The sequence below is a fragment of the Panthera tigris genome, chromosome D2, assembly GCF_018350195.1.
Source record: "Panthera tigris isolate Pti1 chromosome D2, P.tigris_Pti1_mat1.1, whole genome shotgun sequence".
Classification (NCBI taxonomy): domain Eukaryota; kingdom Metazoa; phylum Chordata; class Mammalia; order Carnivora; family Felidae; genus Panthera; species Panthera tigris.
The window spans coordinates 17,287,623-17,302,128 of NC_056670.1; the positions used below are offsets into that span (position 1 = coordinate 17,287,623).

General features: G+C 46.9%; 1 protein-coding gene across 3 annotated transcripts in view; it reads right to left on the minus strand.

Annotated features, from left to right (window-relative positions):
* The window catches only part of CAPN9 (calpain 9), a 43,751-nt gene that overhangs the window by 16,559 nt on the left and 12,686 nt on the right, over positions 1-14,506 (minus strand). For 2 of the 3 annotated variants that reach the window (XM_042960560.1, XM_007086009.3), the window contains 5 exons: positions 10,781-10,949; positions 9,806-9,889; positions 4,736-4,821; positions 2,333-2,410; positions 208-368 (listed from right to left, as the gene is read on the minus strand). In XM_042960560.1, coding sequence (XP_042816494.1) covers positions 208-368; positions 2,333-2,410; positions 4,736-4,821; positions 9,806-9,889; positions 10,781-10,949 — 578 coding nt within the window. The remainder of the gene's footprint in view (positions 1-207; positions 369-2,332; positions 2,411-4,735; positions 4,822-9,805; positions 9,890-10,780; positions 10,950-14,506) is intronic. The other variant, XM_007086010.3, reaches the window with a different exon arrangement.

The window sequence follows — 14,506 nt, forward strand, 5'->3', positions numbered from 1 at the left end:
TAAGTGGGAAAACAAGAGAGTTTCCTTGAGCAATTCTTATCCAACTTCCTCCTCTTTCTTTGCAGCCCTCACCGGCCATCTCTGAAATCTTACTGTCTAAACTCTACACTTCAGGCTTTCTCCAGGGTCCTGGCCCTGATCCACTGATGTACCCCAGGTTGGACTGGACACTTGGCAATGACAGAGAGTGACAGGTGGACGACCAACCTAGAAAATTGCGGCAGCCCCCGGCGGTGGAGCCCCGCACCCAGCTTCCTTGATGGACCGTCACCTCCCGTTTGTGGACAGCATCCTCCTCCAGGGCGTCAGGAGTCAGGTTGCAGATTTCTACCTTGTCAAAGTGGGTCTTGAAGTCCCTAAACGCCATCCTACAACAAGGTGGAGAGACACCAAGGCGTAGGAGGTGATGGTGATGCCATGATCCACTCAATCGCTTAATCATCTAACCGACCACTAGTGAGTGTCTGCATCTGTCCTCAAGACTCAGGTGTGGGCAGACAGAAAATGCACAAACAAAGGTAAGGAAAACCCAGAGCCTCTGTACTCAAAATTCAAGGTAAATGCATCTCTAATTTCCAACTGAATGGCTTGTTAATCTCTCAAGCTTGTGGATCCTATGTGTTTTCCACAAATTTCTTTGACTCATGACCGCATGGTTCCTGAAGCAGGCCACCAAAGTTCACCCATCAAAACGGGGCCAAGGACTGCAACCCACTCCTTCCATCTAGAGTGGGGTGTAAGCAGTGATGTGTGGGTCAAGGCTGTTGGGAGTGGGGGTGTCTTCTCCAACCTTTCCTGTTTTTCCTCTTCTGCTGGCTTCCTGCAGGTGACTGTGTGACCCCAGGGGAGGGGGGAGCCATACAGAAGAAGGGGCTTGGGTCCCTGAATCACTGCACAGAAAGGGCCACCCACAGAATAAGGGTGTCTTCCTGGACTGTTATAATGAGTGAGAGATAAACTGTATTGAATTTGAGTCTTTATACATCTTGAGTCTATTTGTGACAGCAGCTGGTGTTACCCTAAGTCATTGGTGCCTTGAAGCATGGAGCTGCCATGACCGAATTCTAAAATATGTGATATCAGCTTAGCATATGGGCAGGTTTCAAGGACATATTGGAGATAGAAAATAGATATTCATGTTAGGAATGGCAATATATTTATTAAAACTGTAAAAATAGGGGCGCCTGGCTGGCTCAGTCGGTTAAGCGACTGACTTAGGCTCAGGTCAGGATCTCGCGGTCCGTGAGTTCGAGCTCCGCGTCAGGCTCTGTGCTGACAGCTCGGAGCCTGGAGCCTGTTTCAGATTCTGTGTCTCCCTCTCTCTGGCCCTCCCCCGTTCATGCTCTGTCTCTCTCTCTGTCTCAAAAATAAATAAACGTTAAAAAAATAAATTTAAAAAAACTGTAAAAATATGGAAGACAGAGGCTGTACTCCAGGGGAAGAGAATGGAAAAAGCTGGAATATTCATATGTACCGGTTTTTGCTTAGGGTGTTTAAGAAGGTATGTAAGAAAGAGGTGAGCTCAGGTGAGAATTGACTGGTTTGCTCACCAGGGAATAAAGCTAGAAATCCGAAATGTGTGGTCTTACACAGGGGAAGAGCCAACTGTTTTCTGAACCCCATAGGAAGAAATACGATTAAAAAAAAAAGCTTCTAGAGATGAAGGTCCATTAAAAACTTTCAGTTAGGGGCGCCTGGGTGGCTCAGTCGGTTAAGCGTCCGACTCTTGATTTGGGCTCAGGTCATGACCTCACGGTTTCGGGGGATTGAAAACCACGTCGGGCTCTGCGCTGACAGTGCAGCTCCTGCTCGGGATTCTCTCTCCCTCTCTCTCTCTGCCTCTCCCCCACTCGTGCGTGCTCTCTCTAAATAAATAAATAAACGTTAAAAAAAAAAACAAAACCTTTCAGTTACGCAAAGAGATTCTACCCTGTGGAAAGTCCAGATTAGGAATGTTTTGTGCCCACTTCAGTCTATATTCAGCTCTCAAGGTCGCTGCCTTCAGGGGTCCTTGTCATCAAGTGGGGTGAAGGGGTAGCCCCTGGGAGCAGTGGGGCTGCCTGCCTTCAAATTCATGGTGCAAACTCGGTTGGTGGGTAGTTTGGGGGAGGGGTGCCAGGCTGCAGACCCAGGCTCGGCCGCACGTACAAATCAAATTCTCTGCCAACCTGGGTGAATGCGAGGGGGTTGAGACGGATGCATTTGCTTTACCAGAGAAATCAAACAAAGACAGACAGACAAGGGAAACATGCAAGTAAGCCAAGGGCCATAGGGCGCTCTCATACCCGTTATGTCGTTAATACAGAAAGGAAAACAGAGGCCAGCACTGTACCAGAATTCCCCGTCGTCGAGAGAGGTGTGACACAGGCGCTTCTGCTCAGCTGGCCCGACCGAAAGCCACTCGGAGGAACTAGGGATAAGCAAAGTCAGGCTTTAGGTGGAGGGTCTTGCACAGCAGCCGAAACAACACTGGCCTTGGTGGAGAGGAGTGTCCCTCCTGGGGAGGCAGGGCATGCGGCCATGTGGGGAATGGTCCCGGTCAGTGACTGCTCTCTGGGCCCCAGAAATGTCCCAGGGGAGCTGGAGGCTGGTTGAAAAGTGAGCGTCCAAAAGCAGCCGATGGAAAAGGCCCTTGGGGTCATTTGAACCTCCTCCATGGGGGATTCTCATGGGGCCGTCATAGGATGTTGAACACCAGCAGGGTAGCAGAAACTTCCAACTGGAAGCCACGAGTGGACTGAAATGCGTGCCCGGGAGCATCTCCTGGCCTCGCCTCTTCGTTTGTAAGCGACGTTTTGACAGGTGATGGTAATAATGCCTTATGTTCACCTGGGCTTGAGATTCCACGCGTCAAACACCTTCTTTACGTGACCGTGCTAGGAAGCCAGGTGGGGTTCTGTGAGGTTCACGGGCCCATTTCGTGGACCAGGGCACCCAGGTGGGCAGCCGTCACCACCCGCCCCCAAACCCAAGAGTTCCACCTCGCCTCCGAGTTCGCTGTGTCTCCGCGACCCCCGCAGCCACCCCCAGAGAGTTCAGGCCGAGTCACCACCAGTGTGGTGCTCAGCCAAGGCTGCCCGCCTCACCCACGCCCTGCATGGGCCCCTCTCCAGGAGGAAGGAGCCCCTCTCCAGGTCCTGCCCGCCAGGGTTGGAACAGCAGAACTAAGAGCCATTATGTTCTTTTTGAACCATTACCTTCCACGGGGCTCACCCCCCTGATAGCGGTCAGACTGGCTAAGGAGCGCTTTCAGCACTTCTGTCGTAACAGGGGGTCAGGATCAGGAATCAGGATGGGGACCCGCCCTCCATCACCCCAAGGCTGAGCGGGAGCGTCCAGCCTTGACCCCAGTAAATGCACTCTCCTTATTTCGCCCTCTGCGTGTTTCGCAGGAGAAGGAGAAAGGGGCCCCTCACTCTTTTACGCCGCGTGTTCTCTAAACTGAAGGACGGGATGAGTCTACGCAGGATAGGAAGCCGTCTCGTTCATTTGGGTTTCAGTATTTGTGTGCTTTCCATTTCTGCCAGGAGAGGGAGGCCGCTCTCTTCCCTCCTGTGATGCTGCTCGGGTGTGAATCCATCTCGGCCACAGCTCCCGGGCTCTGAGGAGGCAGGAGCCGAACCGGGGCGGCAGGTAGGGGGACAAGAGCAGCAATGGGAGGCCTGGCCTCCTCGGGGGCGTGTGCTGTGCCCTCGGGCTGGAGTCAGGTTAACGGAGACACAGACACCCTGACGATTGTGCCGCGGTGGCTTTGTTGTGAGCAGAGGACAAACAGGAGCTCAAGATCTATTCAGGTTCGAGACTTGCCGGAGGTCTCCCCAGGGCCCCACGAGCCATGAGCGGGCGGGGCTGGGACAGCAGGACCCCAAGACGGCAGGGGCAGGGGCAGGGTGGGCCCCGCCCAAGCATATCTAAACATTCCCTGGTCCCCGTCACCTGGGCCGCTTCCCGAGGGACAAGGAGGGGACACACACCTGCAAAACAAAACTTTCTTTATAACTGGGGACCAAATAAAGAACCCTGGCTGACTGCTCTGTAATGGATGGATTTCCTGTCGCGCTTCCTCTGTCTCTCCACGGGGCCACCGGGCCTCTGGCCAGTGGTCACTGACCAATGAGAGAGAACCCTGGAGTGACCTGCCTGGTGATATTTCAGGGATCCTCACACCCAAAATACTCATTGCCACCCCACCCCCACCCAAAACACATACATACCAAATATCAAAGCTACCATAATTGGAGATCAAGCCTTTCACAATACCATGGGGATATGAACTATTGCCATGGGAGGGAATACATCCACTGACATAAATACAATTATTGGAAAGTTTAAAAAGACATTAGGGGCACCTGGGTGGCTCATTCGGTTAAGCGACCGACTTTGGCTCAGATCATGATCTCGCAGTTTGTGGGTTCTGTGCTGATGGCTCAGAACCTGGAGCCTGCTTCAGATTCTGTGTCTCCCTCTCTCTCTGCCCCTCGCCCACTCTCCTCTCTCTCTCAAAAATAAATAAACATTAAAAAAAATTTTTAAGCCATTATAAGGGTGTTCCATTTTGACTACATGATGGACCAGAGGGCTAAAAAGGGAGGAAGTAAGGCCACCCAGAAGCAGGACCCTGAACAAGAGTCAGGAGGGAACTGGGAGCTGTAGACCAAGGGCCCCTTCTTCATACGTCTGCACAAACCAGTGCTGGCCCCTCTGTGCCCCAGAAGGCAAGGAGGTGGGGACTGACCTGTCACTCCAGGACCCGTTCCACTCAACCTGGCCCCAAGGGTTCCGGACTCTGATGAGCTCCACGTTCCGGCCTTGGAAGTTTACCTGGAGGGGAAAAACACCAGGGAGATTATATATTCATGTGTGGACCTCAGAGTGCTTCACCTCCAGCCCGGGCTGGGTTTACTGAAAACCTCTTGACTGTGACACGCTAAAGCCATGTCCAAACTCATCAATTCTTTTTTTTTTTTAATTTTTAAATGTTTATATTTATTTTTGAGACAGAGAGAGACAGAGCATGAGTGGGGGAGGGGCAGAGAGAGAGGGAGACAGAATCCAAAGCTGTCATCAGCACAGACCCCGGTGCGGGGCTCCAACTCGTCAACTGCGAGATCATGACCTGAGTCCGAGTCTGCTGCTCTGGCGACTGAGCCACCCAGGTGCCCCGAAACTCATCAACTCTTCACTGGCCCTTGGAATTTTCTAGTTCCTAGTGAACATAATGGCTAGCGTTACCAGCACCGTTATATCAATCACCCACGATGGTTGCACTGCAGCTGGGAAATAACGTAGAATTATAAATAACAAGAAACTAGTCCACACGAATCTTCAGATGAACGAGTTTTCTGTCTGGACTGGACTCTCCCTAGACGCGGAGACCAAGTCTTATTTATCAGTGTACCCTCAGCGTCTAGCACAGCGAGCGGTAAAGAGTGGCCAGAAGTACTCATGGAGTGAGTTTTCTTCATCCGTAACATCTTACTCATGGATCAGTGAAAATTATGCAAGCACACACTGGAAATGTAAACAATGAATAAACAAAAACCACTTGCAAGCCTTCTGAACCCAATCTTCCCCCACTTTCAGGTGTCAGGTGAAGATTTCTGCTGTCCATATGGAGAACCCTTGGGCCGGTAAAGAAGGATGATGCAGTCATGGCCTTCATGCTCTGCCCTGGACCAGGAGAGAGGGCCAGTGCATTTAGAAAGATTTCGGAGGAAAGAGAGTAGAAGTAAATGACTTTTGTTCATCAGTGAACCAGAAATTTTAGCTCAAAACTCTTTACCCTCATGCACTGGGCACAAATTATATTTTTGACGTGTAAAAATTAAGTTAGTGTAACCTCTCCAGGGTCCAAGATGCAGCCCGTAGCTCATCATGTAAGATGTCCATGAAGAGAATTGTTCACGGAAGGTAAATCCCTTATAGGTGGAGAGAAAGGAAAAACAACTGAACAGATGTGATGAAAGGTTTCTATTTCTTAAAATAATATTTGGAAGATGTAACATTAAAAATCACCTGCCAAAAAGAAAAAAACCACCTGCCTACCCAAGTGAGTGATTGGCCAGGCATTATGGGTGGGAAGGAGGAGGTAAGAACACTTTGCAAACAGTTTTAATTCTAAAGAATGCAACTGTATCCCCTGGGGAGGAGGAAGGACCGGCTTCCTTCTGCACTCCTTACTTCCCACTCCTCTGGACTGGGTTTCTCAAAACATGGGTGGCAACAGGAGGAGACCAGAAGTGCCGGTGTCCTCTAGAAACCGGGTTTGAGACTTGTCCAACAGAAGCATGAAGTGGGCAAAGACAAGCCTTCGGACTTCGTTGAACTTGAACCTGAGAGGATACAGCCCTTGGCTTCTTGTCCTCCTCTTCCAGGTCATCCCCTTTGCTTCTCTTTCCCACGTGTCCCCCAGGAGCGCTTGTCCAAACCAAGCACTCATTAGAAGTCAGGATGGTGTGCCGTTGGGTCTGGAAGCCCCCGGGAATCAGTTCCACCCTGGACTATAGCTGCAGAGAATAGGACTTTTGAAGGTTGATTTTATGCGTCACCCTGACTTGGCCACTGGTGCCCAGATATTTGGTTATACACCATTTTGGGTGTGTCTGTGAGGGTGTTTCTAGAGGAGATTAGGATAGGTAGACTGAGTCAAGCAGATGGCCCTCCCCAGTGTGGGTGGACCTCATCTGATCACTTGAAGGTCTGAATAGAACTACAGAAGGTGGAGGAAAGGGAGAATTCACTCTGTGTCTAACTGCTGAGCTTGGACTTTGGTCCTCTTTTGCTCTGAGACCAGGACATGTACCCTTGGTTCTCCTGGTTCTCAGTCTTTTGGACTTGGGCCAGAACATCATCCCCAGCTTACAAATGGCAGATCACAGGACTTCTCAGACTCCATAATCATGTGACCCAATTCCTCATTATCTATCTATCATCTATCTATATTTTAAAATTGTTTTTAAAGTATATTTTAAGAGAGAGAGAGAGAAGGAGAGAGACAGACTATGAGCTGGGGAGGGGCAGAGAGAGAGGGAGAGAGAGAATCCCAAGCAGGCTCTGTACTGTCAGCACAGACTGTGAGATCATGACCTGAGCCAAGATCAAGAGTTGGGCACTTAACCGACTCAGCCACCCAGGCACCCCTCATCTATCTATATCTTATTGGTTTTGTTTCTCTAGAGAACTATGACCAGTACAAGACTGGTAGAATTAGGGTAGAAAAAAAAGAAAAAACAAAGCCCAGGCTCCCACACCAGCTAAACAAGGTTGTTACTCTGGTGGAATCACATGTTTCTCTCTCTCTCTCTCTCTCTCTCTCTCTCTCTCTCTCTCTCCCCCTCTCTCTCCTATTTTGCTCTTGAATTCCAGCTGTCTCTCATCCTTTAGATGAGACATCCTCAAAAATATCTGAAAGTGTGGTTTAGACTGTGATGCCCTGAGGGTTGCTTCAAGATTCACAAATCAATCAGTAGGATACACCACATTAATAAAAGAAAGTATAAGAAATAAGAACCATATGATCCTGTCAATAGATGCAAAAAAAGCACTTGCAAAACACAGCATCCATTCTTGATAAAAACCCTCAACAAAGTAGGGATAGATGGAACACATCTCAACATCATAAAGGCCACATATGAAAGACCCACAGCTAATATCATCCTCAATGGGGAAAAGTTGAAAGCCTTTCCCCTACGGTCAGGAACGAGACAAGGATGTCCACTCTCACTGTTACTATTTAACGTAGTTCTGGAAGTCTTAACCAGTCTTAACCAGGCAACCAGCCAACAGAAAGAAATAAAAGGCATCCAAATCGGCATGGAAGAAATCAAACTTTCATTATTTGCAGACAACATGATACTCTACGTAGAAAGCCTGAAAGACTCCACCAAAAAAATCGCTAGAACTCATACATGAATTCAGCAGTTGCACGATATAAAATCAACTACAGAAATGTGTCGCATTTCTATACACCACTAATGAAGCAGCAGAAAAAGAAATCAAGGAATCAATCCCAATTCCAGTTGCACCAAAACCAGTAAGATACCTAGGAATCCACCCAACGAAAGGGGCAAAAGATCTTTACTCTGAAAACTACAGAAGACTTATGCAAGAAATTGAAGAGGACGCAAAGACATGGAAAAGTATTCCATGTCTTTGTAGACATTTGAATGTGTAGAACAGAACAGGGAGTATTCCATGCTCATGGATTGGAAAAACAAATTGTTAACATGTCAATACTACCCAAAATAAATACTACACATTTAATGCGATCCCTATCAAAATACCACCAGCATTTTTTTGCAGCGCTAGAATAAACGATCCTAAAATTTGCACGGAACCACAAAGACCCCTGAAAAAGAAAACCATCCTGAAAAAGAAAAAAAAAAAACCTGGAGGCATCATCAGGGAAATACAAATCAAAACCACAATGAGACGTCACCTCACACTTGTCAGAGTGGCTGAAATTAACCACGCAAGAAACAACTGGTGTTGGTGAGGAGGCGGAGAAACGGGAACCCTCTTGCGCTGTTGGTGGGAAGCAAACCAGAGCGGCCACCCTGGGAAACAGTATGGAGGTTCCTCGAAAAAGTGAAAATAGAACTGCCATATGATCCAGCAATTGCACTATTAGGTATTTAACCAAAGGATAGAAAAATACAGATTGGAAGGTGTACATGCACCCCAATGTTTACAGCAGCGCTATCAACAATAGCCAAACTATGGAGAGAGCCCAAATGCCCATTGGCTGATGAATGGATAAAGAAGATGTGATATATATAATGGAATATTATTCAGTCATCAAAAAGAAGGAAATCTTGTCATGTGCAACGACGTGGAGCTAGAGTGTATTATACTAAGTGAAATAGGTCACTCGGAGAAAGTCAAATACTATATGAGTTCGCTCATATGTGGAATTTAAGAAACAAAACATGAAAATATGGGAGGGGTACTCTTAACGAGATCACACTCTTAACGACAGAGAACAAGCTGAGGGTTGATGGAGGGAGGGAGGGAGGGAGGGAGGGAGGGAGGGGATGGGCCAGATGGGTGAGGGGTATTAAAGAGGGCACTTGTCATGAGCGCTGGGTGTTGTATGTAAGTGAAGAATCACCGCATTCGACTCCTGAAACCCATATTGCACGGTATGTTAACTAAAATTTAAATTAAAAACAGAAAAAATAAAATAAAATGTAAAACCCTCGAAGTCATTGGCAGTCGGATACATACAAATTAAAACAATGATGCAAGATCACCTCATACCCGTTTGTTTGGCAAAATGCGAAGACCGGCTGTTGGCAGAAATTCGAGGAGGGGACAATTTGACACGTGTCCTGGTGGAATCGCAGCGTGTTGCTACCATTCTGGAGAGTAATCTGGCACTATTTAGGCAATTAAGTACATGCCTCAGATCCCGCAGTCCCACCTCTGGGCATGCATCCTCCAAAACGTTTTGCCTAAGTGTCTGAGGAACCATGTTAAAAAGAAAAAATATAGGGGCGCCTGGGTGGCTCAGTCGGTGAAGCGGCCGACTTCGGCTCAGGTCATGATCTCGCGGTCCGTGAGTTCGAGCCCCGCGTCGGGCTCTGTGCTGACAGCTCAGAGCCTGAAGCCTGTTTCAGATTCTGTGTCTCCCTCTCTCTGACCCTCCCCTGTTCATGCTCTGTCTCTCCCTGTCTCAAAAATAAATAAAATGTTAAAAAAAATTAAAAAAAAATATATATATAATGTGACACACTAAATAAGTACAAGGGACTAGCACGACCGAGGCTATTCCTATACCCTGTGCACAGGGGTTCACATCGCCTACCTGGTCAATTCCTGTCACACTGTAGGCATGGCCCTTAATGAGACCAAAAGGTGTCCGGGCTTCAGACTCTGTAGCATTTCGGATCTGGAACACAAAAAGAGCACCGCTGGACCCATTGGGGACCTTAACCCTTCCCTCTCTGCCCAGACCGAGCTCCAGGCCGGGGCTGGCCCCTTCGAGCCACGTGCCTGAAGCATAGCCTCGCGCCAGGGTGAGGAGACCCTGAACCCCGCGACAAGTTCACTTTTTGCGCCCAAACAGAGCAACTTGACCGCCCCCATCATGCAGCACGGCACAAGATAGAAGTAAGATCCCATACACCCAAGAGAGGATAGCCGGCATTTAACAGTAGACAACCCTATGTCACACGCCTGAAAGCACAGACGAAATGGATAATTTAGTAGCAAAGAACACATTCCCAAGGTCGACCCAAGAGGAGACAGAAAGCTTGAACAGGACTCTAACAACTAGCTGGGATAAAATTATATGTGTGTGTGTGTTTGCACGCATGAAGACATTGAGAGTCCTCTCTACAGATACGAATTTTTTAATGATATACGAAGCAAAAAAAAAAAAAAAAAATTCAGGCAAGTATAAAGTAAGATTCCATTTAGTAAAACCAAACTAAACTTCTGCTGTGGTTGTGTATGTATGCGCATGCCTGTGTGTACAAAAAAGAGCGAGGCGTGAAGGGCACACACCCGGTGTCACAGGGCTGGGACTTGGGGAGGGAGATAGGGATTTGCCTTTATAGATTGCACGATTGTCCCACTGGCTACAGTAAGTACACCCCAACTTTGTAATTTGGAAAACACGAAATTAAAACCTCTGTTTTAATGAAAATAAATAAACATTGACACCACCCTCCCACTGCCTGAAAGTTATGTTCTTCCTCACACGAGGCCAGGGCAGCTGGCCCAGATCCCCAGCCCCAGGACAGGGGCGGGCATGTCAACAAGCCAATGAACGACTTACATCAATGGAGCAGCCCACGAGAGAGCCCCTCTTCAAGGCCTTCTCCAGAATCTCATAGAAGTTCTCTGGAGCCTCTTTAGTTGCAAAGCTCTCTGCTACACCCCCGGTGAAGTCTTCCATGGCCTCGATGGCGCTGCCTCCCTTCAGAGCCTCATAGCTACCGCTCAGCCTGCAAGGGCGGCAAGGAAGCACGGACACCGTTGCAGGGAACCAGGAAGACCACCAGGTGGCGCCCCTCGGCCAAAGATTTTCTAACTTGTAGGGACCGTCGTTTAGGGCCTTGCCCTGGCTGGGTGATGCGGAAGGAAGATGGGAAGCAGGCATAGGGCTTTCCCTGGAGCTCCAAGGATCCAGGCTCTCTGTGAGACAGGCAGTTGGCTGTGGTGGTAAAGGGCGTGGACTCTGGTCCCTGACCGGCTGCAGGTTCAAGGGCTGGATCCACAATGTACAAGCTGAGCGTTCTGGGGACACCTCCCTTACCCAATGCTTCAGTTTCCTCATTTGCAGAATGGGAGTGATGGGTGGTGTATGCTCCCTCCTGGGACTGCTGTGAGGTTTAAATGAGTCTCTATCTCTCTCTCTCTCTCTCTCTCTCTCTCCTCCCCTCTCTCCCTCCCTCCTTCTCTCTCATCTTACACAGAACAGGGCTTGACCATGAAGGTGTCAGCTATATGTAGACCTGAGACAAAGTTGAAGATCTTTTTCTTCCTTTCTGGTCTTGCATAATCCCAACCTTTTTTCTCATAGTTGTATTTTTTATTAATATAAGTTTTATTAATATAAATTCATATCAGGTAAAGCCCTATGCCTGCTTATATATTATATATAAATTTATATTAATATTATTATGTTAATTTCTATTAATATTAGTTGTATATTTATTAATATTATTAATATAATAACTTATATTCATATAAGTTAATATAATATAATATAATTAATATACGTGCACACACACACATACACACACATATAGGCATCCTGCTTGAATTTTAAAACAAACTTTCCCATTTAGAACAGTTTCAGATTTAAGGAAAAAATTGTACATAGTACAGAAAGTTCCCATCTCCCCCCCGCCCGCAATTTCCCCTAGTGTTAACATCTTACGTTAGTGTGGTGTACTTGTTCCCGGTGACTGAACCCATACATTGTTATTATTAAGGTCCTTACTTTCTTCTTATGTCTTTAGTTTTTACCTAATATCCTTCTTCTGTTCCAAGAACAGGATATCCCATCCAAGATATCACATCACACTTAGTCCTCATGTCTCCTTGGCTGTGACAGTGTCTCGGACTTTCCCTGCTTTCTATGACCTTGACAATTACGAGGAATACTGTCGGGTGTTTTGTAGAATCTCTCTCAATTAGGATCTGTCTGTTGTTTATCTATTGGTTAGACCGGGGTTATGGGTTTGGGGGAGGGAGACCACAGAAGTAAGGTGTCCTTCTCATCACGTCACATCCAGGGCCCAGATGTCACCATGACTTATCGCTGCCCATGGTGCCTTGACCACCTGGGTGAGGTCATGCCTGTTAGGTTTCTCCACTAGATAGTTACTCTCTCTCCCCCTGTCCACGCCGTCCCCTTTGGAAGGATGTCATTACGTGCAGCTAAGGAGCAGGGAGTTTTGCTCAATCTTAGATGACTTGCAATTCTTCTACAGGGTAGATTTATTCTTTTCTCCGATTTATGTATTCAGTCATTTGTTTATATCAGAATGGACTCATGGGTATTTGCTTCGTACTCTGGCTTATAATCCAATACAACTTTACTTATTTTGTTCCTCACACTGTTCTAGGTTTGGCTATTTTCAGCTTCTCCAGCTGGCTCCTGGGTCCCTTTGACATAACCCCATCAGTGTGTGTGTGCGTGTGTGTGTGCGTGTGTGTCTAAAACATGTTCTCACTCCTTACTACTGCAAGACGCTCTAGGCTCGTCTTATGAATTTCCCACCCCTGTCCTACGATCAGCCTTATCTCCACGGAGCCTTGGTTCCTTTCATTGGAAAATGGTATTTAGAGACCAAGACCCAAGAAGTAGGAGTGCTTGTTGCTGTGGGGCTGCCATTGTTTCTAGGCCATCTCTGCTGACAAAGCGGGGAAATAATGTATATACACTGACCCTGTATATATACATATATCTTTATGAAACCATCTCTTTTAAACAAGACGTGAGTTCAGCCTGAGTCGCCAGTCCTAACCCATGACAACATGCATTATTCCAGCCTCCTCCCCTTGCTTCTTTGTAACCTCCTCTCTAACTGTGAAGAACCTAGCTCGACCACCTGCCTTAATTGTTCAATTCACAATTATATACATGTATCATATAGTATATATGAAACATATATATTACAAAACATATATATGATACATGTATATATGCATAATATATGTATTATATATATACACACATATATAGCACATATATCACACACACACACACACACACACACACACACAATTATAAATGTATAATGGTATCAGAATGTTGTCCTGTGCCCCATGAGAAACAACTTTATCAGCCCGAGTAGAATGCTCGTGTACAATTCCTCTTGCCGTTAATCTTACAGACCCCACTCATCTCCACCGTTACTCAGGTTATCTCCCTTTTCTCCTACCCTCCAGTGAGTTTGTCTCATAAATTTGTGATATAGTTAGATGAAATGCATAGCCCGCATTTCATCCTGGGATTCTTCATCCTTCTCGATGATTTTTAAATCTTCTTGTATTAAGCTTCATTGTTTGTGCCGTAAAGGGTTATGGGTTTGGTAAATGAATGGCATCATGTATTTACTATTTATTTAGTAAATACTATGTATTTACTAAATACTATAAATTACTAATACTAATACTAATACTAATACTAAATACTATAAAATACTATGTATTTATTTAGTAAATACTATGTATTTACTAAGAAACTGCCAACTTGTCTTCCAAAATGGATGACCCATTTGGGCCACCATGACTCCCCCCATGGCCATTCATTGGCTCCTCCCACCAATGAATGAGAGTTCCTGTTGCCCACATCTTTGTCAGAAATTGATGCTGTACGTGTGTGGTGGTATTTCGCGATTGTTTGTAATTTACAGTTTCCCAGTGACAAATGATGTTGAGCATCTTTCCATGTGTTTATTTGCCCCCTGTCCATGTTTTTGGTGAGGTGTATCCCAATCATCTTGGGCCTCTTCTAATGACCAAAAACTAAACACAGATTTTCTTTTTTAGGAAACTTATTCTTCACTCTTTGAGTGAATACCCTTCATATTCCACTGACTCCTACCAGCTGGAATTCTTGACCCAAAGCCTTTTCCAGGGCTGCTGGGGGAGGATTACCCTGTGCTGGGCTCACCGAGAAGGAAGCTATGCCCACCCAGCCCTGGAAAGCACAGGCTGTGGCCCCTGGAGGTGACGGTTGCACAATAATGTGAAGGCACTGAATGCCACGGCACTGTATACTGAAAAAGGATTAAAATGGTAAATTTTACCACAGCCCAGATGTTTGAGCTGTAACAGCGCTCGGTGGGAAGTCGGGAGAGCCAAGATCTGTCAACACATCCAGAGTTTCTTCCACCTCCCCTCCCAGCTCTTCGGAAGGCCAGATTCGTGACACAGGGAGAGAAGAGGGACGTGTGTCACCACTCTGCCCAAGATTGGGCACAGCTAAGCCATGACAGGAAAACTATCCACACTTTCCTTTTCCACCTCCGAGCCTGACCAAGCCCCT